At 43.2% G+C, this 27,997-nt stretch overlaps 2 protein-coding genes and 1 long non-coding RNA gene across 45 annotated transcripts in view; 2 read left to right on the top strand and 1 right to left on the bottom strand.

The window, feature by feature from the left end:
- Nucleotides 1–8,454, top strand: part of RAPH1 (Ras association (RalGDS/AF-6) and pleckstrin homology domains 1) — a 94,319-nt gene extending 85,865 nt beyond the window's left edge. For 6 of the 7 annotated variants that reach the window (XM_046018406.1, XM_046018405.1, XM_046018404.1 and 3 more), the window contains one exon: nucleotides 666–8,454. In XM_046018406.1, coding sequence (XP_045874362.1) covers nucleotides 666–2,699 — 2,034 coding nt within the window. In that variant the 3' untranslated portion in view covers nucleotides 2,700–8,454. Of the gene's footprint in view, nucleotides 1–6 lie in introns of all 7 variants that reach the window. The other variant, XM_046018408.1, reaches the window with a different exon arrangement.
- The window catches only part of ABI2 (abl interactor 2), a 117,493-nt gene continuing 97,396 nt past the window's right edge, over nucleotides 7,901–27,997 (bottom strand). For 18 of the 36 annotated variants that reach the window (XM_046018409.1, XM_046018421.1, XM_046018410.1 and 15 more), the window contains 3 exons: nucleotides 22,960–23,046; nucleotides 19,143–19,316; nucleotides 7,901–12,467 (listed from right to left, as the gene is read on the bottom strand). In XM_046018409.1, coding sequence (XP_045874365.1) covers nucleotides 12,292–12,467; nucleotides 19,143–19,316; nucleotides 22,960–23,046 — 437 coding nt within the window. In that variant the 3' untranslated portion in view covers nucleotides 7,901–12,291. The remainder of the gene's footprint in view (nucleotides 12,468–19,142; nucleotides 19,317–22,959; nucleotides 23,047–27,997) is intronic. The other 18 variants (XM_046018413.1, XM_046018430.1, XM_046018414.1 and 15 more) reach the window with 1 other exon arrangement.
- On the top strand, nucleotides 19,311–25,371 carry LOC123950535. 2 transcript variants are annotated; one of them, XR_006820248.1, is made up of 4 exons: nucleotides 19,311–19,435; nucleotides 20,304–20,463; nucleotides 21,636–23,062; nucleotides 25,121–25,371. It is a non-coding gene; the product is annotated as an uncharacterized LOC123950535 (long non-coding RNA). The 2 variants fall into 2 exon arrangements; XR_006820247.1 differs by lacking the exon at nucleotides 19,311–19,435 and having other exon boundaries at nucleotides 19,461–20,463.

The raw sequence follows: 27,997 nt of genomic DNA, 5'->3' as shown, positions 1-27,997 counted from the left end.
TTCCAGTAAAACAAATGTAAAGAATGCCCCCCCTTTACCCGCATTGCTGGACTTCTGTGCATGTTGGATGCAAGTGTCTCACACGAACACGAGTGTGTGTGTCAAGCTCATTCATTCCTGTGTGACTGTGCACGCCCTGCTGAACATTCTCGTATTTCTCACGTGTCAGCTAGCATCACAAAGCCATCCTCATTCCTCAGGAGGCCCTCCACCAGCACTCCTAAAGCCAGTTATGGCAGCTGCTTGATGTGGGTGCAGCCATGGACTGAAAGGTGAACTCGAGCCGTCACATCTCCGCTTGCCACAGTCCGGGGGGGGGGGGGGGGTCAGTGCACAGAGGTCCTCCCACGGGAGCTCCTGTTCGTGGCAGCTGTGTGAAACGGCTCGAAAGTCAGACAGCCCATCACTGATCAGCAGGACGTTTTCCCTAGATTGTTAGGCAGTCTTGCCCCTTGACAGTATTGCTGGGTGAACAAATTCCCTGTGCCTTTGTTGCCCAGGGGATCCGATTTTCACCTTCCTGACATTGTTCCACTGCTGAAGCCTTTCTCGCATGTCCCAGATTCCCTGCTGTTTCGTTTGACTCAGTCAAAGCGAACCTCTGTAACTCTTGTGTTTGTTGTGTTTTCTCTCTCCCCCCACCCCGCCCCCTATGCTCCTTTTAGGCCAGAGTGGAGTCTATGAACCGACCCTACACCTCACTTATGCCCCCTTTATCCCCACAGCCCAAGCTGGTCACCCCCTACACGGCCTCACAGCCTTCCCCGCCTCTGCCGCCCCCGCCTCCTCCCCCTCCCCCTCCCCCTCCCCCGCCTCCTCCCCCTCCCCCTCCCCTGCCCAGCCAGTCCGCACCTTCTGCTGGCTCGGCAGCCACCATGTTCGTCAAGTACAGCACAATAACCAGGCTGCAGAACGCTTCTCAGCACTCAGGACCCCTGTTCAAGCCTCCGGCACCCTCAGTGACGCAGTCTCTGACCTCCACCTCCCCGTCAGGAAAGCCTCAGATCCTGGTGCCCCCCAGTGGAGTCGTCCCGCCACCCCCTCCTCCGCCCCCGCCCCCCACCCCAGGCTCAGCCATGGCGCAGCTCAAACCCGCACCCTGCGCCCCGTCCCTCCCGCAGTTCAGTCCTCCACCGCCTCCACTGAAGATTCACCACGTTCAGCACGCCGCCCAGGCGGCCCCTCCGACACCGCCGCCACCCCCGCCTGTCCCGGCGCCCCTCCCCCCCCAGGCGCCCCCCAAGCCCCTTGTGACAATGCCCCTACCAACCGGCACCAAGACCGTGCCACCTGTTATGACACAAGCCGTGCCACCCACGCCTACTCCTCCAGCTCCCCCAGCAAAGAAGCAGCCCGCTTTCCCTGTCCCCCACGTTCCACCGCCGTCCCCTGCTCCTCCGGCTCCGGTGCCCCCCCCAACACTGCCTAAGCAGCAGAGCTTCTGTGTAAAGCCGCCTCCGTCTCCGCTGTCGCCGGTGCCCTCGGTGGTGAAGCAGATGGCCAGCCAGTTCCCGCCCCCGCCAGCCCCTCCTCCCGCGGAGCAGCCCTTCAAGCCTCCCTCCGCAAATGTGGCCCCACAGTCCCCTCCTGCTGTGAAAGCAAAACCCAAGTGGCAGCCCAGCTCTATCCCTGTCCCCTCTCCGGATTTCCCCCCTCCTCCACCTGAGAGCAGCCTGGTGTTTCCTCCTCCCCCTCCTCCTCCCCCACCGCCCCCTCCTCCGCCCCCGCCCCCGCCCCCTCCAGCCCCGGCCCCGCTGCCTGTGACCCCTACACCCACAGCTTCTGCCTCTGACAAAAGTGGATCTCCAGGGAAAAAGACCAGTAAGACATCCAGCCCTGGGGCAAAGAAACCTCCCCCGACCCCACAGCGAAACTCCAGCATTAAGTCCAGCAGTTGCGCAGAGCACGCTGAGCCTAAGAGGCCCTCAGTGGACAGTCTAGTGAGCAAGTTTGCATCGCCAGCAGAGCCCTCCGGGTCTCCCAGCAAAGAGACCCAGTCGCCTCCGGCAGCGCCCCCCAAACCCGGCAAACTGAATCTTTCTGGAGTGAACCTTCCCGGAATTCTCCAACAAGGGTGTGTGTCGGCAAAAGCATCTGTCCTGAGTGGGCGTGGCAAGGACTCAGTGGTAGAATTTCCTTCTCCTCCGTCCGATTCGGACTTCCCCCCCCCTCCGCCTGAAATAGAGCTTCCTCTGCCCCCCATAGAGATTCCAGCTGTGTTCTCGGGAAACACCTCTCCGAAAGTGGCGGTCGTCAATCCTCAGCCACAGCCGTGGTCCAGAACGTCGACGAAGAAAGCGCCTCCGCCCACACGACCCAAACGGAACGACAGCACCCGCCTCACGCAAGCAGAGCTCGCGGAGCAGCCGGCCATGGCCAGCGTTGTGCCACAAGTGCCCACCTCCCCCAAGTCCAGCCTTAGTGTCCAGCCCGGATTCCTCGCCGACCTCAACAGGACCCTGCAACGCAAGTCCATCACCCGGCATGGCTCGCTCTCCTCCTCCCGCGTGTCCAGAGCAGAACCCACGGCCACCATGGATGATATGGCGTTGCCGCCGCCCCCGCCGGAACTGCTTTCGGATCAACAGAAAGCGGGTTTCGGAGGTAGTCACATATCGGGCTATGCAACGTTGCGGAGAGGACCCCCTCCCGCTCCCCCCAAGAGAGACCAGAACACCAAGCTCTCGAGAGACTGGTAGTAGCTACCGTTGGACTTTATTTTCATGGTATCTGTAACCAGTTCTACAATCAGCTCACCTGATCACCTGTGGGCCTGGTGTTCAGAGCCTCCTAGTATGATGATGTGGTTATTCAGGTAGAACCCAGCTGTACGTGTGCGTACGTGTGCGTGGACACAATAGCTCTGCATATATAGGTAGTGTGTGTGTGTATGTATATGTATACATATATGTATGTGTATATGTATATATATAGCTCAGAGTGAGTATTTATTCCTTTCTCTCCTCATCTGAAAATGGCTTGTGTATTTCGGGTGGAAGAGACATGGAAGGGGATGTGTGTCCTGTCCCTTAACGGTTTCTGTTCTGTATCATGTGGATTGGACCAAAAACTCCCAGTGACTGACTTAGAAGGCATTTGTAAGTGTCCATGTGCAGCTTGTCTGTGCATGTCGTGTGTTCTGTATTAAGGAATCGGTGTACTACGTGCTGTTGATCAGTTGAGAAGACAAGAGAATGTTCGGTGTATCGATGGGGCTTTTGTGTCTGCTTCTCCCCAGTCGGCTGAAGTTCGAACTGCTTGGCTGGCACTTGCTCACTTACACACACGCGAAGGGCGCTCTAAGTCGGGAAGCAGTCGGCAGCCTGGGTGGGTCGCTGGCGCGTGCAGGCGGTTTGCACAGCTGCCGCGTCCGTCCGCGCTCGCGCGTGGGGAGTAAAACGTGTGCGACCGAGCCCCTCTAGTCGGGGCAGTGCCGCCCTGATCCCACCTGTGTCTAGGATGTGTTCTGTCCCAGGTAAGCTCTTCGTCTACAATACGTGGATAATTTAGTACTGTCATCCCCGGTAGTTCTTTTTATACTGTTGGACTCTCTTTCCTGAGCTTTTGCGAAGCCTCGAGTTTGGCTTCGTGATCTTTTGTTTTGAGAGTATCTGACGCAGTCCCCCTGGAATGCTCCGTCCCCGTCTGTCTGCGGCCCCCAGTTATGTCGTGTGTGCTTTAGGTAGACGTGGATAGTAGAGATCTGTAGACAGTGGCTATTTCAGATATGTATATCCCATGTCCAATACAGTGCATCATGACAACAAAATTAGCTTCTGAAGTAAGTCTTTCGTGTGTGTTGCTCTAGGGTGGGTGATGGGGAAAGAACAGAACTGCCCCCCGTGCAGGTATCATTAGGTTGTGTGTGGACTGTGATGTGTAACAAAGAATTCACTGAAGTATGGGACTATCCCAGAGCGAGGGGAAGCAGGGAAGCTTTGGACCGTTTCATCCTTAGCCGCTGGCGCGCACTAGGACTCTTGCTTGCTGTGGCCTGGTTGTGGAGATCCGTCCAGGTTCCCAGGGCTTCTGACGGAGTGTAGTCCGAGTACAGTGAGCGACGTTACATACTATGCATGTGCAGTTTGGTATGAAGTGAAATCATTACTCTAATGACACACTACAATCCTGTATGCTTCACACTACGCTTACTGCCTTTTTTTTGGTCCTGTGAATTTTCCTTGGTATACGAGAGAAATGTGTAGTCTCATCAGTTTACGATGATGAAGTGACCATTACAAATAAGCTGCGATCTCAGAGCTGCTCTTCAGCAACAACTAGCCATCCCAGCAGTGACGCGTGAGCACATCTTGTAATGACACGCTCTACCTGTCGTGAATAAGGATTTCCAGTGCGAACTGCAAAAATCTTTGACTTTGTCCCGGGAGGAAAAGGTGACATCAGTGCAGTGGGGCAGAGTTAGTAAAGAATTTAAGAATAAGCAGAAGTTGTACCACATACACAAGACACTCCTGTAAACGCACCTCCAAAAAGGACTGCACCACAGAGAACTCGAAGCGCACCTCTCCACTGCTAGATCTCTAGGACGCTGTTCAGCAGCTCGCGTGCTTATGGAGCAGTAAGAATATGTACCATTGCACGTTTTTTAAAGCCCTACTTCTTTAGAAGATACTTTTTGGATCTTTTCACCTGTTCTCATAGTCGTGTCTGCTCGATAGGCTTAGGAAGTGACCTTTCGCACATCTGCACCCTTAATTTCAGCGTGCACGGCGCTCTCGGTAGTGGTTCCGTGCCGGTGGCCAAGCTCTGCCATGACTCCCGAGTGAAGTCATTGCCCACGGTTCTGCCTGCAGCTTTGAGAAATGAACAGCGTGTTGAGGGCAGTGCGAACAGGTGCCTGTTTCAGCTAGTGACTTGGTCAATTAGTGACACCCCTAACTTCCACCACAGATCGTTTCAGAATTGGTGATCGCCCAGTGCTTAGTTTGGGTACCGACTGAAGGGCAGCAGAGCCTGTTTTGTTAACAGATATCACAGGTTCTAGGTAAGAATATAAAAGCTAGATTTTTCTGTACTGAAATTTTATTCAGCTTGGATTTTACTAAAATACATTATTTCTTTAAGCTGCTCTGATTTCCCCTTAGGAAAGGTATTCTTATGGTTTGTATAGGTACCCACTTAACTGTAAATTGGATTCTTTGAATTTCTGGGACTTTTTAAGATGAGAAAGATTGGTGACTTAAACATTACGGGAAACAGCTTTCATCAGAAAATGTCAAAGTCGTGTAGACGTGATGCTGTTTGACAGCTCCTGCCCTCCAGCGGCATCCTCTGAGGGCTGGGAACGATCATGGAAGTCCTCTCTCTGAATGTTGACTTGCCACTAAAACCAATGCTGAGTGTATCAAAGTTCGAACAAAAGTGAGAGATCATGATCCAATACAGTGACAACTCTGAGACCAAGATCAATCGGAGCTGTGCATCCAGCTGCCCTTCTGGGAGAGAATGCCATCGTCGCTGAGCTGGCGTCAAGGATGTAAGGGGACAAAAGAGCCTGGGAAAAAAGTTCAGGAAATGGTAGGGACCAGTTTTATTTGACTCTCAAGCCGCCAGCAGAGAACCCTTTGTCGCCTTTTCTTCCTCAGCTAAAAACAATTTCTTACAAACACGAGGTGAATTTAAACAAAAAACTTTTTCCCTCGTTTGTTTTGTTTTCATATACTTTCAGAGCTAACATGATAACTGATGCAGTGCCTCAGATTTTATTCAGGTTTAGACTCGTTAAACCTGTAGGGCCCTGTAGGATTCTGGGTGCAGTGACTTGCTTTAGGTAAAGTAGGCGTGCTGATTTGGACTTACACACTTGATGAGGTGGTGTCTGTTTTTCTAAAACTCCCTTTGAGGTGGCCGGTTCCTTTTGGCACTCTTGCTTTTATACACGTTACAGCATTTATATAGGGTTATCCCTAGTCCTATAAGAACATGCGCTCACTCACCAGACTGAGATTTGATGCACAGAGAGATGCGAGTACAGTGAAATACCCCACTATCTTTTAAGATTTATTTTCCTTTAAAAATTCAGTAGAACATTTCTATACTTTTGCCAGCCTGTCCCTCCAACTAAACAAGTGCTCTATTCTTACTGTGCCCTTGGAAGGTCTGTATGGAAAACAAACCTGAAATTTAGCTGTAGAATAAATTTGCTAAAGAAAAACAATGTACTTGATAAACACATAAGGGAAAAAAACCTCCAATTTGTTTGGTCTTTGTTGAAGAGAAGACACTATCTGCTATAATCCCCAGTGCCTTGAACTCTCTTGGAGGAATAGCATTTAAAAAAAAATCCAACAAGTAAACTTTGAGGTGCTAATGAAAGAAAAGGAAGATGAGTACTTGTAGTTTGCGCAGAAATAGAGAAAGTGTCTGTCTCACAAGAGATGGCTTCATCTACCTGAATGGGGTCTGGCCGCTTTCTACCAAAGACATTTAGAGAAGTGAGTCGAGTCAGGGTGATGGCGAATACTACATACTAAAAGACGGCGAAGTTCAGAAGTGACCACGTTCATCACAGATGGCCGCGAATACCACGCTCTTAACTGTCGAAGCCTCAACCTCTCCTTAGGCAGAACATGCTTGCAGCACTTACAGAAAGTCTTTGCATTTGGGGAACTGTCCATTGTTTGTCAGATTTATTATAACCTAATACCAAAAACTGCCATTTTTCATGATTCCTACTTCCTATATATTTTTTTTTCCTACTTGTAAATAATCCCTCCTAGAAAATAAGCATTAACTGGAATGTTTCAAATGATTTTGCTTAATTTTATCATTAGCCACCAGTGAACTCCTTTTATAGAAATATACATTTACAATATCATTAGCTTGTGCTAAATGTTGTAAAACATTGTTTACTGTTTTAAAGAAAACTTGCACATATTTAACTGGGATTGATCCTTTTCCCATTTCTTGAAAAAAATGGAGTCAAGGCTTACACTGATATCTAGGCTGTGGGAGCTTTGCCATAAATAGATACAATGTAGGAATATAGTTTTTTAAAGCATGAAAAAGAAGGCAAAAGAACCGCATTATAACGTACCTGATAGAAAACATTATTCAAGATGATTATGCACAGCTCGGTAAAGGTGAAGTTACCATTTTTCTTTCAGCTTTGTTGCTATTTTCTTCTGCTTAAATGTATGCTCTCATTTCATTATGTGCCTTGCTCCCTGATTGTGCAAACCTATATATAGATATATATATATAGATATATATATATGAGAGAGATATATTCAGTACTACTGATGTTTTTGTTCTACTGCTGGATTAAGTTATTTTCCAAATTACGAGTTACTGTCGGTGAACTATTGTAATGGCTTAGGACAGTCGTCATACGGTCAGTGTAAATTTGTTTTCTTTGTGTTTTCATTATGTCAGCTTACCCAATCCTTAATAAAAGGAATACATAGATTTCATTTAAACCTGGGGACTCGACTGTTTGTGGATTGGCATCATTAAGAAATTGGTTTTGCTGATTATGTTGGGGGGGCCCCTAAAGAAGCTGTGCAGTTTGGTGTGTTCAACTGGTTACCCTTTAGTTTGTACCAGCAGAGAAGCAAGCAAGCTTTGGGCATTTGAGATTTTCTTCTTTAAAAAAGGGATGCGTCTTGTTTCAAAGCTTTGGTATCACAACAATTACATGTTGGCCTCCCCTGTCAAGGTATGTATAAATGCGTACAATGTATTAACAAATCACTACTGTTTGTCAAACAGAAAAAAAAGCTCTCCTTTTTGTAGTAAAAGAATTGTATTGAAAACCCTCAGGTTAAGTTAGAGCAACAGGGAAGGCTCCTCCGCAGTACACTTCCATTTACACTTCCATTTACCACCTTCGTAACCTCTTTGGTTACTTGCATAAAAACATTCACAAGACACTTGGACATACTTTGTAGAATTTTATTTAAGTCAAGTTCTTAGTACACAGCAACAATTTCAAATACAATTTCAAAATTAAAAAGTGAAGATTCCCCCACTCAGCTGGAGGTGGTTAATGGCGCACACAAGAAACATCACTGGCAACAGACTGCACCCTCAAGTCTTCCTGCATGATTTCCGCTCTGCTCAGGACGCCAACCCTCCGGGAGGAGCTTTAAAATACAACTGGCCAAATCACATGTTGCTTTAACATTCTTTTTTGAAAACCATCTTAAGAAAAAAGATGCATGGACACAAAATATGAAAAACTGCCTTTCCATAGAATTCTAAAGTTGCAAAAGACACGTTCATTGTAATGTGAAAATAAACTTTTTGTTTTTGTGTTTTTTACAAAATACTGAGCAAGGATCATTTGTGTACAGCTAGGCCCTATCATTTCATTTGTTAATTTCTTTTAAAGAATTATGAAATTCTCAGTAAGAAATGGGAATAAAGATCAGCATGAAGAAAATGTAAGGTTATGAGCACAATGTCTCCATTTAAGAACTATTTTTGTAAAAACAAAACAAACTATTTTTGTAAGACTCTCTCAAGTAAGCTGTTTGCTGTGCTCCTGCCGGTGCTGAAGTCAGGGAGCCTATTTTTGCTACATAGTACTGAGTGGAGCAGTAGAAGGGTTAACATGAACATTATTTTCACTAAGTTGTGCTTAGTACACTCTTTAAACAGTTTGAATACTGATAGTATTTATCAAAACAGCATATCTTTTCAAGTATCTTTCTGAAGACATCAAGTAGCACTCATAATTTCAAAAAAAATACAGCATATTCAATTAAGACAGCTGTAGAAAGAGTACAGGCATTGATCGAGTCAGGAACACTCTACTGTTGTTAACTAGCTGTTACCTGACATGAAACATCTAACTTCCTCAGTCAAAATGAAAATGAACTAAAATTTTTTAAATCTCATGTAGCTCTAAAATTCTATGATTCTAAGTAAATCATGTGAGGGGAAATCACCATAACACCAGTCAGGAGTTCCTGGCCAAAGAAGTTCCGAAGTGAACAGATGGAAAGTGATTCCGATCCCCATTCTCTTCAAAGACTTGGCAGTCACCTGCCAATTCCTCCAACAAACCCTGTTCCAGGGGAAAGGTAGCCTTCAGGACATGTCATGCTTCTCCACCAAGGAGAAAAGGTAATAAAAAAATAGAGGAACAGTTCTTAACGCAGAAAGGTACCTGCTAAAAGAAAATGAACACAGAAAGATGAACGCAAACCACCATCATTTTGATGCCGCTAAAGCAGAAAAATCCTAAGTAATCATCAACTTCAGACTGCTGGGGAGCACAGCTCCAGCAGAGATGTCACGGTCAAGATGCATGCACCTTGGCTGGCTGGGAAGCAGGACGGGGGAAAGAAAGGGAGGGATAAGAGGGTCTCACCTAGTGACTGCAAGGAACACAGCAAAACTAGCAGGCCCTGGCCAACCCTAAGATGGGAACGGCAGTTGCCCCTGAGGGAGGGAGAAAGCAGAAAGCAAGTAGCCAAAAAAATGGAGAATACTGAACAAGTCATCTTAAAAGATTAATATTTACTCCCAATACAGCAGGCTGAATCTCTCAGGTCTAGATCTTGACACTATTTTGGTTTTTGATTGATTGCCTTGCCATAAGGTCAACAATAAAGTGTATTTTCATTCATTTCCCCGTGGCCTTTCAAACAGTAGTACCAAAAAGGTGTGGTGTGGGGAGGAGAGAACAGGGACTCTTAAGTCACTTTTTTTTTTTTTTTTAAAGGAAAAGCACTTCAGAAGGAAAAAATCCCCTCTCCTATTAGATTCCCTCTATCCTGTTAAAATGGTTGCTTACAAGTCAGCAGAGTCTAGACGTGGATCATCTCTGCCACAATACTATGCATCCTGTAAGATTTCTGCATCCATTTGGAATTCTACCAACCATCCTGTAGTTCATAAAAAGACAAATAGGGGGAACCTACGATAAATCAAGAAATAGTACCTTCACAGACTATTAATAGCATGCAATCTATGAAATATTACATACATTAAAAGTCTCCAATTACTGTAGGCCTGGCCCATCATCATTACATAGCATCCTTCCAAGACAATATATAGAACTCAAAACTGTACAGGAATTTAAAATGTGCAGAAAACTCAACAGGTGTTTTTAAAACAACTGCATCCATCAGTACTACATGATACGCAGAAGTCAGCTGACCCCGGAAGCCCCCCTGCTGCAGGTCTCCGGTATGAAGGACTGTGCCACTGTCTTCCACGCGCCACGGTCCGGCCGGGGCCCAACAGGCGAGCTGACCGCCACCAACTTTTCTGCACAGTTATCTTCTCTGCCTCTGTAGGTGTGAGCCGTGAATACTATACCGGATTTCAGAATACCTTCTTGCCTTAAATATCCACTAAGCTTTCTCAGCACAAAGCTATTTAAGTAAAAACTGGAACACATCTAAATTTCAAAGCAGTTTCCCTAGTTATACACCAACACTAAGAAGAGCTTCACCTATCCAGGTAGATAGTCTTGGTCCATAATGAACCTGAAGGCTCAGAGGACACTCGGGGCCACTACTTTAAAGGAAAACAGGACATAAAGAATGTCAAGACCTAACAAAAGCCTGAAGTGGAGGCAAGTTAATGAACGTGAAATTCCCAATTCCAAGTGTTGGAGAAACCTAAAAGCAAAATCGCTAACTTGCCATGTGTGGGGGGAAACCCCTGCGACTTTGAAACAAAAGTCTTGATAGGGAACTCTGTATCTGGGCCTGTTAAACGGTGATGAAGTTTTGTGCTCAGAAAACACCTACAAGTGGAATATTAACTTCTGCTTATACCATCTGAATTCCCTCCCCCACGAGTGCTCTTGTTCCTTTTTAAATCAAATTCCTCTACCTGCACTGTCCTGCCCAAGGCCTTCATTTGAAATAAATGTGGTCTTTGCCTTTCCCCTTCTCCCCCAGCCCTGGGAAATGACCTGGCAAAGTTCCTGGGACGGGGGCAAACCCATGGCAGCGCTGGGCCCGTGAGCTGCAGGGTCCTGATGCGGGTGAGCAGCGAGCCCTCTTGGACCTTTTCAGTATTTCTTACGTGATTAAAGAAGTGATGATTAAAGCCATCTGCGTCACAAACTCCACTGAACGTGAAGCTGTAACTTGTACAGACAGAAAAAAATACTATTTTGCTCCAAATTATCTTAATTTTTATTATATTTGGCCTTATACCTTTTATCCCACTAGTCTCAGTCCAAGACCGAAGGTTCAAATTTTACCAAGAGCAGCGACTTCAAAAGCCAATCACAAGGCGGGGAGAGTATTTCCCTTTCTCCGAACGGAGTCAACTCAGCAGCAGCTGGCAGTGGCCGTTAAGGACATTCAGGGAGCACAGTGCGAGCCTCCGAGTCCCAGTGAGGGTCAAGAGACTTGGAAATAACTGCTATTTTCCAAAAAAGAATGTTTTCCTAAATAGTGAAAGAAGAAAGCGCGGGCCTGACCTCCCAAGATTCTACTCCGGAAACAGTGCCCAAGGCAAGCGTCGAGGGTGTCTAGGAACAGAACTCCCTCCAGGTCAGTCTCTCGGGAGCCTCCCGTCTAGCGTCACCGGCCGCTCGGGGATGCGCAGGCGCCCACACGGCCCCCGTGTGGGCCCACAAGCATCGGCGGCCGTGCGGACTCATGCAGCAGCGGCAGCGCAGCAAAATCGAACCAGCAGCGAGTAACCACCCTCAGAACGGCTGGGGACTCACGTCATCGTCCTCAGTCTACGAACTGAAAAAAACATGAAGGGAAGCAAGTCAGCAGCATGAACTCAGGAGCGCGCTCCAGGGCCGAGAGGATGCAGGGTTTACAGTGTTACGAGGAAAGAAGCCATCGAAACGGTTAGAAAAATGGTGAAGTATGATAGCTAAATCCTAGTCCACTCCTCCTCATCCAAGTGGCAGCAGCGGGGCCGGGCACAGCACGAGGCCAGCCGCCGCCCCTCCAGCGCAGGCCTGGAGAACGTCGAGTGCCCCCGGTTCTGCAGAAGGAGAAATCCCAAGGGTGTACGTATTCCTGAGGAAGATCCCAGATTTTCCGAATCAGTCTTAACCTGATGTGTTTTATGAGTCATACGCCGTTGTGCCTCGGACATATTTAGAAACGGTCACTTTACTTTAATGCAAACAGCTCAGCATATAGTACAGATAATGGCAGAAAGATCCGTTGGTTCAGATTCAGCTTGCTTTTTTAATACTGGGGAATAAACCAAAAAAACGTAAGCAGTTTGTGTCATTTGTATCCTTCCTTCATTTCACTGGAGGGGAGTCCCCAGGGCCTTCAGATAATCTGGGACGACCTGACTGTTCCTGTGAGGGACACACAGCCCCGCTGAGCTTTACTCAGAATAATGCATGATAGACTCCACGTAGTTGCCCGGGAAGAGCCCAGTCACGCCGTTCATAACGCCCTCATACCAACCATCATCGTTCTTCTTGATGACGTAAATGATGGCCCCCTCCTGAAAGGACAGCTCATCTTCCTTGTCTTTTGTATAATCATAAATTGCCACAACTAGAGGGGGGAAAAAATAGGATGTGAAAAGAACAACATCCCCAGAACGACAAACAAGTAAATGAATATCCGTCCTTTCCCAACCGCCGCAGCACCGCAGTGACTTTCTCAACACGGACCACAAGACGCTTTTTGACACGCCGTTCCGTGCGACGGAATCCCCTCTCGGAGACGTTAGGTTCAGAACAGTATAAAGGAGAAAAAAATTGCATTTAGTCAGACTTACCGTTCAGGAGCCGAGGGGAACTACCTTCCTGCAGAGAGAGGCGCAGTCCCAGAACCGGGCAGGACGGCGGCTAACTTCAGCTGGGCTGGCGCCGGAGCACCGCACCGTGCCCGGACGGGTCTCTCTACACCAGTGACTCATTCTCGTGCGGTGACACGCGCCATGAAGGCCGAGTGAGAGAACGAGAGTAAGGCAATGGCAGATTCGCATCTCCGACTGTCTAGAGCCTACACCTCCTCATGAAGCAGGAGTAGCTGAGTTCCCGAGAGTGGCGTGGCCGCAGCGGAGTCGGCAACACATTCTTCCGAACCACAGCCGCAATGGGGCCGGTAGTTTTAGGAGAACAAAGACACCTGGCAGCTCTCCTGTCATCCTCACTGCTTGAATGACTTGGTAACAGTATCTGAGCCAGTCTCGGCTCGCTCGTCATTAGATCTCGGCGGCTCAGTTAACTCGGGCTGCCTTACGACCTGCTCCACTCCACATGAAGATTTATTTTTATAAAAGGGTCCTTCTGTACCTTCATTACACCACTCAGAACTTCCCTCAAAATCTCCATCTAGCTCTCATTCTGGTATGTGCAGACTGACTGCTAGCTTCTCACGCAAACGTAATCCTCAAATAAAACAGAACTACAACAGAGACTTATGACTTAGGGTGACTTGCCCCAGTTAATTTGTCTGAGAAACTCGTACTCATCCTGCAAGACACACCACAAATGCCATGTCCTCTGAAGAGCTTTCTGGAATCCCCAGATAGAATAATGGCACTATTCACTTTCTGACCATCGTTCATGGAACATCCATGCTGATTTTTAGAGATAGGTGAATAAGCCGAGGGACTGTCATAGTCTTGTGAGGACAGAGATGTATCTGGTAAGTCACCATACATTGTTTATGCTTGTGCCAAGAGGCTGCCTCATTGAGCGGGAAGAACACAAGAACAGATGGACAGATGGACAGAAGGCCTGATAGAAGGAAGGCTATAAAATGGGCACTGACAAGTTGAAGTTTGCCAGGAAGAATTTAACGCTAATAAAAAGTACAGCTAAGACTCAGTGCCAGATCTGAAATCAAGCTGAGTACAGTGGTTAAGAACTCGGGCTCTAGGAGAAAGGGGGGAAAAAAACCAATGTGGGCTCTAGGGTTATACCACCTAGTTCAAATCCCAGCTCTACACTTGTGAGTTTACAGAATATACTTAACTTTCCTAAGCTTCTTTTTACTCATCTGTATAATGGGAATTGCATGGTCCTAACCCTCAAAACAATATAGTTGCATCAAATGAAGCAATGAATATACAAGATATAGCCCTGGGCCTTGTTTATGATACGTAAACATCTATATAACTGTTAGCATATTTTATTATCATTAATAGCTATTATGATACTATCTTTTTTGTAACACTAACATTTCCTGTTATATAAATTATTTTGAACCTCAATTTCCTAGTTTGCAAAATGGAGAGACTAATTGCCTTACATACATAGTAACTCTAGCATTATACCAAGCACATAATAAATACATAAAAATATGTGTTCTTTTAAATCAAAATACTTACATATACACCTTATCTCCATTTGGCTAGTATTGGCAGTAATCAAAAGTTAAGATAAACCACCTCCAATGGCAATGGTTCTCAACCTTGGAATTATGGGAAGAACTTTAAAAAATTCTGATGCTGGGATGCATGCCCATGGGATTCTGGTTTCTTAGGTCGGGAGGTGCAAACATACGAAATGCTACTCAAATGCAGGCAGGCCCTACAGTCTCAGCTGACAAAATGAGTCATTAGGCAGCAGGCTTAACACTGATGTACACTCAAACGAAAAAGCCACCATAGGCAAAGCATGGTTGATTCTTTTTGTTTTGCCAGAAAGAGTAAGAAAGCACTTACTTGATTTTCATGTTTTAAAAGATCTGAACTTAAGGACAAATCAAACTTTGAAAAACATCTTAGAGAACAATTCAGACATACTCTTAAACTCCAAAGAGTAACTTGGACTGAAAGTAACTCGCTATCTTCTCTTACCAATTTCTCCAGATTTTTAACATATTCAATGAAGAGTACATTGTTAGAAAGCAAAACCGTTCTTTCATTGTGCTGTTCTCTTAAGGAATAACTGACCTGGTTTTTCAGAGCTGAAAACTGTCATCACTTTATCTGGACAGTGTGAAAATCAGGTAGGGAGTTTGTAAAACATGTCAATGCCCAAAGTCATACCCTACTACTGTAGGACTTCAGGCTATTTTCCTGAAAAAAACAGCTTTATTAAGGTGTAATTTAGACATAAAATATAACCACTTACATGTAGAGTTCAATGAGTTTTGCCAAATGTATGCACCGGATACATGACACATACATCACCGCCGCCACCACAATCATCATATAGAACATGCCACCACCGCAAAGTTTCCTTTTGCCCCTACGTAAATTCCCTCACCCACCAGCATTGGTCCCTGAAAACCACTGATCTTCTAGATTTCATTTAAATGGGACCATGAAGTATGAGTCCTTAGTGTCCGGATTCTCTCATCAGTAGAATGCCTGAAATCCATCCATACTGTTGCTTGTATCAGTAAGACTGTTCCTTTTTCTTCACTGCACAGTATTCCATTGAATGGATGGATATCCTGCAACTAGTTTATCCATTCACTAGCTGAAAGGCATGTGGGCTGTTTCCAGGTTTTAGCTATTATGAATAAAGCAGCTATGAACGTTTGAGTTCAAGTCTGTGTGTGAACATAGGTCTTCATTCCTCTTAAGTAATATGTAGGAAAGGACTGCCAGATGAGCTTGGCAAGTGTATGTCTAATTTCTTAAGAAACTGACAGCTGGGGGCACCTGGGTGGCTCAGTGGGTTAAAGCCTCTGCCTTCAGCTCAGGTCATGATCTCAGGGTCCTGGGATCGAGCCCCACATCGGGCTCTCTGCTCAGTGGGGAGCCTGCTTCCCCCTCTCTCTCTGCCAGCCTCTCTGCCTACTTGTGATCTCTATCTGTCAAATAAATAAATAAAATCTTAAAAAAAAACAAAAACAACTGACAAAGTAGCTGGAACGTGCTGCACTCTCACCGGCAAAGCCTAAGCGCGCCAGCTTCACCACACTCCCTCCAATACTTGGTATCGTCCGGTTTTCGGACTGTAGTTATTCTAGAGGGTGTGCAGTGGGATTTGGTCTGGTTCACTGTGGCTTTAATCTGCATTTCCCTAATGACTAATAATGTTAAGCATCTTCTCGTGAGCTTATCTGTAATTCATGCACCTAAATGAAGTATGTTCAAATTTTTTTTCTACAAGTTTTTTGCCTTCTTACTGAGTGATTTTGCTAAAAATTCTTCCCAGTCTAGGCTTGCCTTGTTATTTATAGCATCGTTGAAGAAGAAAAATTTAATGAAATTCAGTCTATGAATTTTTATGTGCTCTCTATAATTTTTTTTCCTAATCCCAGAACACAGAGATTTTTGCCCTATATTTTTCTCCAGAAGTTGTATAGTGTAGGTTGTACATTAGGTCTAAAATACATTTCAAGGTAATTTTTGTATATGGTAAAGTAAGGGTAGAAATTACATGAACATTAATTTTTTACCTCTACCTTGGCCAGAAATGGAAGTCCACTATTCGTTAATACAAGCTCCCCAAATGATGGATCTCCAATTGTTGTAGCACATTTGTTGAAAACACTACCCTTTCCCCACTGAATCACCTTGACACCTTTGTTAAACAACATGTGTGGATCTTTTTCTAGATTCTATATTCTACTGACTTATATTTCTATACTTATATCAGATCACACTGTCCCAAATACTGTAGCCTTAGTTTAAGTCTTCCAACATTAGTTGACTGTTTTGATTCCACTAGATCTTTTATATTTCCATGTAACTATCAGAATCCCCCTGTCAATCTCTGTAAGAATGGCTCCCAGAATTTGTACTGAAATTGCATTCAATTTACAGATCAATTTGGGTAAGACCAATTATTGAACAATAATGATCAAAGAGCATAATAATATCTCTTGATTTATTTAAGGCCTTTATTAATTTTTCCTAATGTTTTACAGTTCTCATATAGGTCTTACATATGTTTTATTAAGTTTATCCTTAAGTATTTCATATTTTCGATGGTACTACAAAAGGTATAATTGAATAAATTTCAATCACCAAGTATTTGTTGCTCGTATGTAAAAATTCAATTAATTTGGGGCACCCAGGTGGCTCAGTCCATTAAGCATCTGCCTTCAGCTCAGGTCACAATCCCAGGATCCTGGAATCAAGCCCTGCATCGGGCTCCCTGCTCAGTGGGGAGCCTGCTTCTCCCTCTCCTCCCCATCATGCTCTCTCTCACTATCTCTGTCGCTCTCTAATAAAGTCTTTTTAAAAATAAAGTAAAAAATAAAATCCAATTAATTCTGCACGTTGGCTTTGGGCTTACAATCTTGCTGAGCTCGCTTTTTAGCTCTATCAGCTTCCTTGTGGATTCCTTGTAGGATTTTCTACATATAAAATCATATCTTCTGGGGCACCTGAGTGGCTCAGTCAGTAAAGTGTCTGCCTTCGGCTCAGGACATGATCTCAGGGTCCTGGGATTCAGCCCATCAGGCATTCTGCTCGGCAAGAGAATCTGCTTCTCCCTCTCCCTCCGCTACTCCCCCTGCTTTTGCACTCTCTCAAATAATTTAAAAAAAAAAAAATCGTATCTTCTGCAAATGAAAACTATTTGATATTGTCCCACATATCTGTTGCCGTTTTTGGTTTCTCCACGTCTCATTCTGGATAGTTTTTATTGTCATATCATCCAGGTTGCTGATCTTTTCTTCTCAACGGTCACTTCAGATACTGTTATTTTTCATCTCTAGAAATTCTGTGTGGGTCTCTCTCTCTCTCTCTTTTTAAGACATTCTGCTCCTCTTTTGTGTTTATGTTTGCTTTTACCGTCTTGGACCCATGGGGCATTTGTAATATAAACACCCTTGTCTGGTAATTCCCCCATCTCAATCATTTCTGTTTCTTTTCACTGACTTCTTTTAGTTATATTTTCCTGCTTTTTTACATGCCTTGGAATTTTTGATTGGATTTCAGACACTGTGGATCTTACCTTTTGGTGCTCTGGATTTTTTTTTCTTTACTTTTTTGAGCAATGTTGGATTTTGTTCTAGAGATCAACTAAGTTATGTGAAATCAGTTGGATGCTTTCAGGGTTTGTATTTAAGCATTTGTTAGGGAGTCTGGAGTAACCTTTAGTGTATGGCTAATTTGGCCCCATCACTAAAGGCACAGTTTTGAGGCCTCTTCTCTATACCCTGTGCATTGCAAGGTCTTTCTGTTCTGGCTGGTTCAGGAGCATGAACCATTCCCAGACTTGTTATTTCCAGTAATTTTTTTTTGCGTATTTCTTTCTGGTTGTTCTCTCTCCAATCTCAGGTGGTTTTTTCACACACTTGCATAGAGGACTATTCACTCAAAGACATAAGGGGACGCTTCTGCAGATCTCCAGAGCGCTGTCCTCTGTCTTTGTGTAACTACTTCTTCTCTGTGGCCTCCTAAGACTCTGATCTCTGCATACTGAGAGACCTTGTCTATGCAGTGAGATCTCCAGGCTCTGTTTGGGTTCCACCTCCTTGCACTGTGGCCCAGAAATTTCCCCTACTTGGCAAACTCAGACGATCAAAGGTTTACCTTGTTTGACTTCCTTCTCCATGGGGTCACAGTCTACCATTGCCTGTTATCCAGTGTCTGAAAATCATTATTTTTGTATTTTTTCTCTGGATTCATTCCTGCTTTAAGAGGAAGGGTAAATCTGTCACTGGTACTTTACCTTTACCCTATTTGTTAGAGGAAGCTCCCCAGCTGATTCTAATGTGGTCAATTTTTAAAACCACTAAGTTAGTAGCTTCGATTCCCTTAACAGAAAATTTGAAGATAGCATACATTTTTTCTGAGCTAGTCTTGGTGAGATTTGGAAGACTGTGTCCCAAAAGTGTCATGTCAGAAAAGTTTCATTCAGAGAAACTTTTCACTTAAAAAAATGCCCAACAGTACTTTGCAAAGGAACTGAGAAACCATTATTGTTTGGAAGAAAATCTCATATGCAGATGCTTAACCTAAAATATCTGAAAGAAGATACCACAAAAATAACTAATAATTTGGAAATGTCATCCTCTTCCAGAGGCATTGCAGAAAAAGTCTATTTTTAAGATTTCTGTCTTATAGAAACCACTCATAAAAAAGCATGTGCAGTAGGGACAATAAATAACCATCAGTATAAAATCAGAGAGTCACAGAATTTTACGAGTGTGAGTTTCAAAAATTATGAATCTTGTAAGCTAAATTAATAAAATGTTGCATAGATTAGGCGAGCAAAACTTTACCTATCAGTAAAGAAATAAGTCAGGTTTTCAGTGTGAGTAAATTCCACTTCTTCCCATCCCTCGAGATATCCCTCTGAAACTTACCCTTTTCCAAGTAAGACCTTGGAGCCCACGGTGGGTCCTCTTCAGCGTAAGGATCGCTATACTCAACCACAGCGGCTTCCTCCTCTTCATAGTCTTCTGGGGGAGGCGGTGGGGGAGGGGACTCATCAAAGACCGGCTCTTCCACAGGTGGCGGTGGAGGTGGTGTATCTGAAACTGAGAGTGTATCAAGCTGATAACAAAACCACCTGTCGTGCAAAGTTCCGTATTTTCTATCCAAGCCTCTGCATACATGGAATATCCATCTAGACTTGAAAATAATGATCTTTCGCTGGGTAATGGACCCTGGGGAGGGCATGTGCTATGATTTAGTGCTGTGAAGTGTGTAAGACTGACGAATCACAGACTTGTACCCCGAAACAAATTATCCATTATAAGCTAACTTTAAAAATGATCTTTTCAAAAAATAAGTGAGCAAGAGAAGGCTCCCCACCAACTACAATGTTTCAAATCTCCAAGCATGACTTTCTTCTCCCTCTGGGTCAGGGCTGATGGGTGTTAAATAAAGCTTAACCAAAACAGTATTTATTAAATGAGCCTCTTGGAACCTGTTTATGCTAATACACAATCCTCTTTTTCAAAGAAAGAGTAAGTACAATATAGTTTGGTTTTTATATTATATCCAAGGAGCAGTGGTTATCAAAAATATTAATAATTTGGGCATTTACAAACATACTTAATTTTTAATAAACTAGAATGCACTTGTAAATAGTCAAATATTAGTACATTTCTTTCAATGAATTTTTTTTTCATAGCATTTTACCAAATTAGTGGAATGGAAATCACAAGACTTTGGGTAACTTCATCCATGAAGATGTTTGTGTTTGCTATTTTTTAATAGAGAGAATTTCACCTAGTTCAGACTGATTTATTATCCAGAATTTCCTCAAGCTAAATATGCAAGAGTGACTTAAAAATCTGCTTCCACAGCTCAGGTATCAGCATATATCCAAACTCAGGCAATTCAAAGCTTTTCAAAATGGTTGGTACATAACTGGACCCAGCTCAACAAAATAAACTGAGTAAAGCTGCATTGATCAGCTGCCCAATTTTATTTATTATGTATTCTTATTCGTGAGGTGCCAGTACTGTTTCTGTGAAACTCTCTGAGCAATCCTGTTTATTTTCTCTCTTTCATCGGAGCCTACTGATTCAAGCAAGTGGACGTGAGAAGCCGGCTGGCGTCTGGTGAGGCCCGGGACGTCCGTGTCATCCTCTGTCCAGTTCCAGGGTTCTCCCGTGTGCGGCCACTCGACTTCCTGACCTGCCTGCTTGACGCACTTCCAGACTTTACTCATTAAAAGTGATTCTTTTACTCCTAGTGGGTTTTTAAAGTAAAAACTACAGATATGTGATTTAGCATATATTTTATGACAAATTACATAAGGTTGGGAGTCAATATAACCTATTTGCATTTATACGGTAAAGAGGCTGATTTTAAACAATTACGTAAAAACAAAGATCCAAAGGAACGCTGTCTTTCAAAACAATCACCTTGAGAAACTACATTATAAAATTACTCAAAGATTCTGCCATTGCTCATTTTTACTATCTCTTATAATGCCTCAGAGTTAATGAGACTGACATACCATTTTAATCCTCATTTTATGTGGAAACTGGCTTTCCAGGATTAAGTAGTCCTACACTAAGTAAGTGGAAAAGCAGGAATTTGAACTTCAATGCCTGTTATCTTAAAAGACACACTATTATGGGACAAGATCAGTAACTTTAAAGTCGTATTTCATGATTACTCATTCAACAAACATCAACTGAGAGCCTACTTCGGCTAGCCACTATGTTCAGCACTGAGACAGAGCAGTCGGCCAAAGTCATAGAGACAGGGACAACCAAATTTTCACTTGTAATTACATGCAGTAAGTGCTTTAAGTCACTATGAAAAACACAGCAACAGACCAGAACTCTTACATAGGTCAGGAAAGGCTTCCTGAACCTGAAGAATAAGTAAGAGTTAATGGCCAGAGGGCAGGACAGAGTGAGGGGGGATGTTTCATGTCAGATGTGAAGGGAGAAAAAAAAATACAAAGGTAAGAAAGTAGGAACCCTTCAATGAACTGGCCAAAGTTTAGTAGAAAGAGGCATAAGGAAGCTGAAGAGGACTAGGCAGGAAGGGCCTTCCAACAGTTTGAATTCTATCCAAAGAGCAATGGGGAGCCATAGAAGGATTTTAAGAATAACAGAATCATAGCTGCACTACTCAGCCCAGTATACCTGGTTCCAAGTAATTCCAGACTGTTTCCAAATATCAATCTTATTACAGACTATCTGCTACCAGAGTATCTTCAAAGTAATATACCTGAAAACTAAGAAGATAATTCTAAAAGACAAGTACATGTCTTTCCAAGGTGAATGTTTTGAAGCGAACATTCATTTGAATGCAGAAGTCCTGCTATGTCCGTACAATCAGCCACAGCTCACCTCATACACAAAGTTTTCTTATTCTTCTACATTTTGTAGGTGAGAAATACATGTGACTATGGGAAGAAAGAAAAGACCGTCCCAAAAGGCAATCACACTGCCGGACCCTGGAGGTGCTCCCGGTTTACCTTCCCATAAGCGGAAGTCAGACTATTTTCAGAAGCGAACAGAGATGCAAAGGCACCTGAAGAGACCGTGAGCCCTCAGGCAAGCGGGACAGGATTCCAACCAGTTAAAATGCAACAAAGAAATGTGTCCATAAAAAGGGGACATTTGGTTAGATACAAAAGCACAAAAAACAAACAAAAAATCAACCACCCCCAAAACAAAACAACAATAACAACAAACCAGGGACTCAAGTGTCTGCTTTGTGTCGGAAGCTTCTCTTAAGTGCAGGGGAAACATTGCCAGCCAACAGAACCACCGAAAATTCCCGCTCTCCTAAGAGCTCCCATTCTGGTATCAGCAACGCCCATCGAAGAACCAGGAGTCCTAAGCAAGACACTGCAAATATTTCTACCCCTCTGGTCAGGCCGCCCCTGTTATGAGATGCATACATCGGGCTTCATCATACTGATGGCATTAAACTTTTCATTAATGGAAACCCCTCGCTCAGATTCCACGCCCGTCATGCAACTGTGTGACTGTGATGCGGGCTCCTTGCATAGACCTCTCCCCCGAAAAGAATTCATCTTATGGCCTATGTTCACTAGTCTCTGTAACAGCAGTTCCTCGCTGAATGTGACACAGGCCTCCTGCTTCGGAGACATCAGTCTCCTGAGCTTCCTTAATGCTTTCCTAGGAGAAGACTGAATGGGCCAGTAAAATTAGTTATCTGGTCCTGCATGTCTCAACCCCAGACTACAGGCCAATGGAAATTCATTGCCAATCTACGAGGCCTCCTGGGAGAGACAGACTGGCAATTTGGTCCCCTGAGACCTGCCACGGCAAGGCCATTTGTACACCTGGAATCACAAGACCGGAGGAAGATTCTCAAGGCCGGCCACCAGACCCTGCGACTCCAGTGACAGCAAATGAGGCTTCTAGCTGTCTGAGCAACGCAGAGAAAGAGACGGGCTGTCTGGGGAACTAAGTAGCATCTCCTTGGTTAGATGTGGTCTTTCTTTTCTTACATGGGCTTTATTTTATTCTTGTCTCATCTTCACTACCAGATTTTAACTTATCTGGAAGCAAAGAACTTCATCTTAATGATTTTATCACACTAGCTGCGCACCGAGGAACTTGTCCATGATATGCAAATATGTGAACTCTCAGTGAACGAAGGACTATTCAGCCAAATCATATATAAATGACATTTTATGCCTATAATCTGATCTACAGCATAAAGAAGACATAAACTTACTATTTTCTTGGACTCTGGCCACAAATCCCATTAAAGGTAACTGAGGAGTTACCTGTAGGATGGAGGGAGGAGGAGGAGCAAGAGATACTGCGAAAACAAAAAGGTGCGGAGGGTAAGGGGTAAGGGCGAGTCACATTAAAAGGAAAAGCTAATACAATAAAACAAACATATAAGGAGGGAAACCCCTAGGTACAAATATTTTTAAGCTATCTTAAAGACCCTCTTTTGAGGGATAATACATTAACACAAAAAACAAAGTATTAGGGGGAGTTTAAAGAAAGTTCTAAAAATTGTAAGAGGAAGCATTTCTTATATACAGATCTATTCTAACATGTAATACCAAACCGATCTTGTCGTATCATTAACAACATATTTTCTCAAAGAATTTCTGCAGATTATCATGAATAATTTGGTTTTCAGGATTTTAAAGGTTACGAGTTTAAATGTTCAATACCAGAAAAAAAATTGTATCCCAACATCCTAAATTGACACTTTCCATTACTTAATTAACAGGCAAATTAATTGGTTCTTCATTCATTAATTAAATATTTACCGACTTTCTAGTAATGGCAAGCACTCTGCAAGGAAGCCAGTATCAAACCATTCTGAGAGTTAGGTCTGTGTCATTACAATTTTTCATAATCCAATTCATACCAAAAAACACTGGACTCATTCAAATCACTCTCTCCTCCCCAACGCGTCTTTCCCTCTATCGCAAACACCTGGTACAGTGCAGGCACGTAGTCAGCCTGCAACGAATGTTTAACGTATGTAAATAAATAAACCTGGTACGTGCCAAACAATAGCCCAAGATTAATTCTACAGGTACACTTTTCCTTCAGAATGAGTGTCAAGCACAGTATGTATCTTCTTATGAAAAGAGAACACCTGTATTAACTCCAAGTTACGTTAAGACTAATACAACTGAAAAGATGAGTCACTGCCCTCAAAGGTCTCACATTCGAACCGGAGATGCAAAAGAACATAACCTGAGCCCAGAAATTGTTTGTAGCAATCCACTGGGTGGGGGGGGCTGTGCTGGGAGAGTCGGCGCTATTTGTAAGGAAGGCCACCCAGAAACGCTCTCTGGGCAGGCACTAGAAGGAAAGGAGTTCAACAAGCAGAGAAGAGTAGAGAACGACAAGACGAGAACCAAGTGAGGGCAGAGGCTGACAGACAGGTCTAGAGCAGCATGACCAGTGACCAGTGCACACCTGGAAAAGTAAGCAGGTGGACAGGAACTAGGCAAGTGCCTTAGGGGGAAGAGTGCTCAGTGGTGAAAGACTGGACTTCAAAGTCACCCAGCACCGAACACCTGATTCGCCATTCCCTTGTTGCTAAACACCTAGTAATCATTTCTTTGGACCTAATCCATAAATGTGATGAAAAAAAGTGGTTTGCTTCACAGAGCAGTTGCAAAGATTTAAAAAGAACAAAAACCAAAAACTAATGCATGCAGAATGCCTAACCTAGGACCTGTCACCAAAAAAAGAAAAAGAAAAAAAAAAACGATGCAGCACAAACACAGAGAAAAGAAGAAAACTTAGTAATAGTATGAAAAAAGTACTACTTGGTAACTAAGAAACATACGTGATACATAGACAAGAGTTCAGCTACTGGTTAACACTGAAGAGTATCTAGCTGTAAGGGACAGAGTAGAATAACCCTAGAAACAAGTACCTTTCTTAAAAGGTACCTTTTGATTAGGTTTTTCCCTAAGGTTGTACTTCTTGGTAGTAAACCCTTCGGTGCCTTGTCTCCCCCTCACAGAGGCTTGGAACAATTGCTGGTATGTTCCCAATACCCTGTGTTTCCAAACTTGGAGGAAGAAGAGGACATGATAAACACAGAAGTAGCAGAGACAAAGCTGATAAAAGAAGGAGACAGCAACTGGAATTCCAGCAAAGTATTTACTGGGTGTATGTTCCCATCAAATAAGATGAAAATGTTCCTCTTCTGTTACCAACAGTCCCATAACAGAAAAGTAGGGAATTCCCCACTTCAGTCCTATTTCTCATCCATTTTATTTTTTTTTTTTTAATGACCTTCTGGTGCTCAGCTAAACCGGAATGATTAGGTGTTTAACTCAGAAGAGTCTGTTTATAGGTAGATCAAGTGTATTATTATTTTTTAAGATGAGTATGTTCTATTTCTTTTCTAGTTCTGAAAGTGAAAATCTGAAATCATATGGTTTTAAGAAGTCCACCAACAACAGCCCAGGTAAAATCCAATCCCAAATCTTCCTAAAAAACATTTACTTTGTTACAAAACAAGTTGGATTTTTCTCGAAGCTAGATCATGTTTAAAAAATTTAGCTCCAGGGGCACCTGGGTGGCTCAGTGGGTTAAGCCTCTGCCTTCGGCTCAGTTCATGATCTCAGGGTCCTGGGATCGAGCCCCACATCAGGCTCTCTGCTCAGCAGGGAGCCTGCTTCCTGCTCTCTCTCTGCCGACTTGTGATCTCTCTCTCTCTCTGTCAAATAAATAAATAAATAAATAAATAAATAAAATCTTAAAAAGAAAAAAAATTCAGTTCCAAATGGAGTTTACAAAGGTCACCCCAGGGCAAAAATTTAATGTGAGGATCCAAATTAATTTCGGTACCACAGCATTTTCTTTCTGGACCGCATTAAGATTCTATCTGACCAGAACTCCTGTGAACCACAACATCCTACTTTAGACTAGATTTATTTTCCTTAGAGCTGAGCTGAAAGCAAACCATTCTAGAAGACGGAAGCAGGATTTTGATGAGAAGAATCGTCTGCACTATTTGGTTCTAGTCCTAACATCTCATGAGCAGGGAAGAGAAGGAACCAGACACTTGTTTCCACTCCACTTAGTTCAGATGATTCTTCCTATGACAAGACCCTTTCCCTATAGCCACCAAAAGATCTCCAAACTAGATTCGGGAGTTTTATGTTCACAATACATACTAACGATGTTAATGTGAAGACGTGGCCTCACCAGGTGACTGGCGTTTTAGAGAGATCTTCAGTTCTACACACAGTAACAAGGTGGTATGTACAAAGTAAGGCTCTGCGAGCAAACCACACGTAGAGGATGAGTCTGCGCTGATGAGATACACAGACGTTCTGAACATGACCTTCCTGGCTATTTATGAAATCCCGTGGAGCATAATCTTTGAGGCTTACTGTTTTAAAACGTCTACTTCAAAACGTTTTGAAAAGTAACAAAATATAAAAATTTTATAGCTTATTTCTACAGATCTATAAATACTCCGAGAAAATCAGACAAAAGGAAGACTCTAAATGTTCTAAATGAATACTACTTCTAAAACCATTAAAGGATACCAGGGGGGCACCTCGGCCATGCAGTCAGTTAAGTGTCCGACTCTGGGTTTCAGCTCGTCACGATCTCAGGGTTGCACTGAGTGCAGAGTCTGCTTAAGTTTCTCTCCCCTTTTCCCCCTCTCCCCCACCCAGCCCCTAAAACAAATAAATAAATAAATCTTTTTTAAAGAAAAGAATACTACCTTCGGAGGTTATAGACATCTGAGAGTGCATTCAAATTTAGGTGCTTATATTTTACATTACAGTAAAGGAAAATATTTGAGCAATTCATTTTAAGAGTGAAACATTTCCTAAACATGAACAGCAGGGAGTATTTAAAAGTGAACTTAACTCATCGTACTGAGTAAGGAGGCTTTTTTGATGGAAAAGAATACGGTTACCAAATAATTATCAGTTCTGTAGTTTCAGAAGGGTTAAAAGAATTGGATCATTGTTGTTATTCCTTTCCAAGCAAAAAAAATCACAAGACGTTATGCTAAGAAAAAGCAGCAAATTAACACAAAGTTTAAAAACACAGCTTGTGTTAATAACAGTGTTAAGGGTCTATCTGGCTTACTTGGTCATTTGAGAATATTACACTTTTCAGTTTGTTTTCTGGCTTTTTTGCTCTCATTACAGTAAGCATTCTTAAAATAATAATAATAATAATAATAATAATAAAAGAGTAAGGATTCTCTAACAAACCCTAAAGACTGCCTAATATAAGGATTTGAAAAATGCTTCTTGCTACTGCCCTTTATTCATACTTTGCTAATAAAGCCTTACCACATCTGTATTCTTCTGGAAATTTATGGTAATGCTGTAACTTAACTTTCATTTAGAGGATATATGTTATTGGCCTTCTTCTCAATACCACCAACCCAATGTTATTTTTTCAGTTCCTTTGTAGTTGTTTTCATAACATTCAATGAGTAAACCTTGACATTTTCCCTGTGTAAAACACCATACTCGTTCACAAATTCCTCTCTCATACAACTATATACAGTCACATTTCTTGGAAACGTTTCACTTTATGAATTAGGTTTTTTAGTCTTTGCTGTAAGGAACTGTGAGCAATAAAATATAGGATTATCTATTACGAAAGACGTTGGTACTTAAACACCACATTACCGATTCTTTAATGTGATGGACTGAATATTTATGCAACCCTAAATTCATATGTTGAAATTCTAATGTGATGATATTAGGAGGTGGGGTCTTTAGGAGGCAATTAGGTCATGAGGGTTGACCGCTCTAGAATGGAATTCATGCCCTTATAAAGGAGACCTAGAAAACTCCCTCTTTTTCCACCATGTGGGGATACAAGAAGATGGAAGTCAGCTACCTAGAAGAGAACCCCATAACTTGACCATGTTAGCACCCTGATCTGACTTTCCACCTCCAGAACTGTGAGACATAAATTTCTGTTATTTATAAGTCACCTGTCCTATGGCACTTTATGACAGCAGCCTGAACTAAGACATTTACCAAACTAGGTTTAGATATGTAAATGTACAAATACACGTGTGTGTCTGTGTGTGTACACACATACTTCACCACCAAAGCCCTTCACACTCATATTTAAGGTAAAAACTGTTAACTTACGTTTAGCTCTATTTATTTCAGTTATCCTCTTTGCTGCTGACATGATGAATGGTAAATTTGTGTTCCTATTTCTTTGGTTAGATTATTAAGAAACAATGAGAACCAAAGTGGTTTCAGTTATGCCCTGATCAAAGTGTTCCTTTC

The sequence above is a fragment of the Meles meles genome, chromosome 9 (genome assembly GCF_922984935.1).
Source record: "Meles meles chromosome 9, mMelMel3.1 paternal haplotype, whole genome shotgun sequence".
Classification (NCBI taxonomy): Eukaryota; Metazoa; Chordata; class Mammalia; order Carnivora; family Mustelidae; genus Meles; species Meles meles.
The sequence above is the reverse complement of the archived record's forward strand: the minus strand, read 5'-3'. Positions and strand labels throughout refer to the sequence as shown.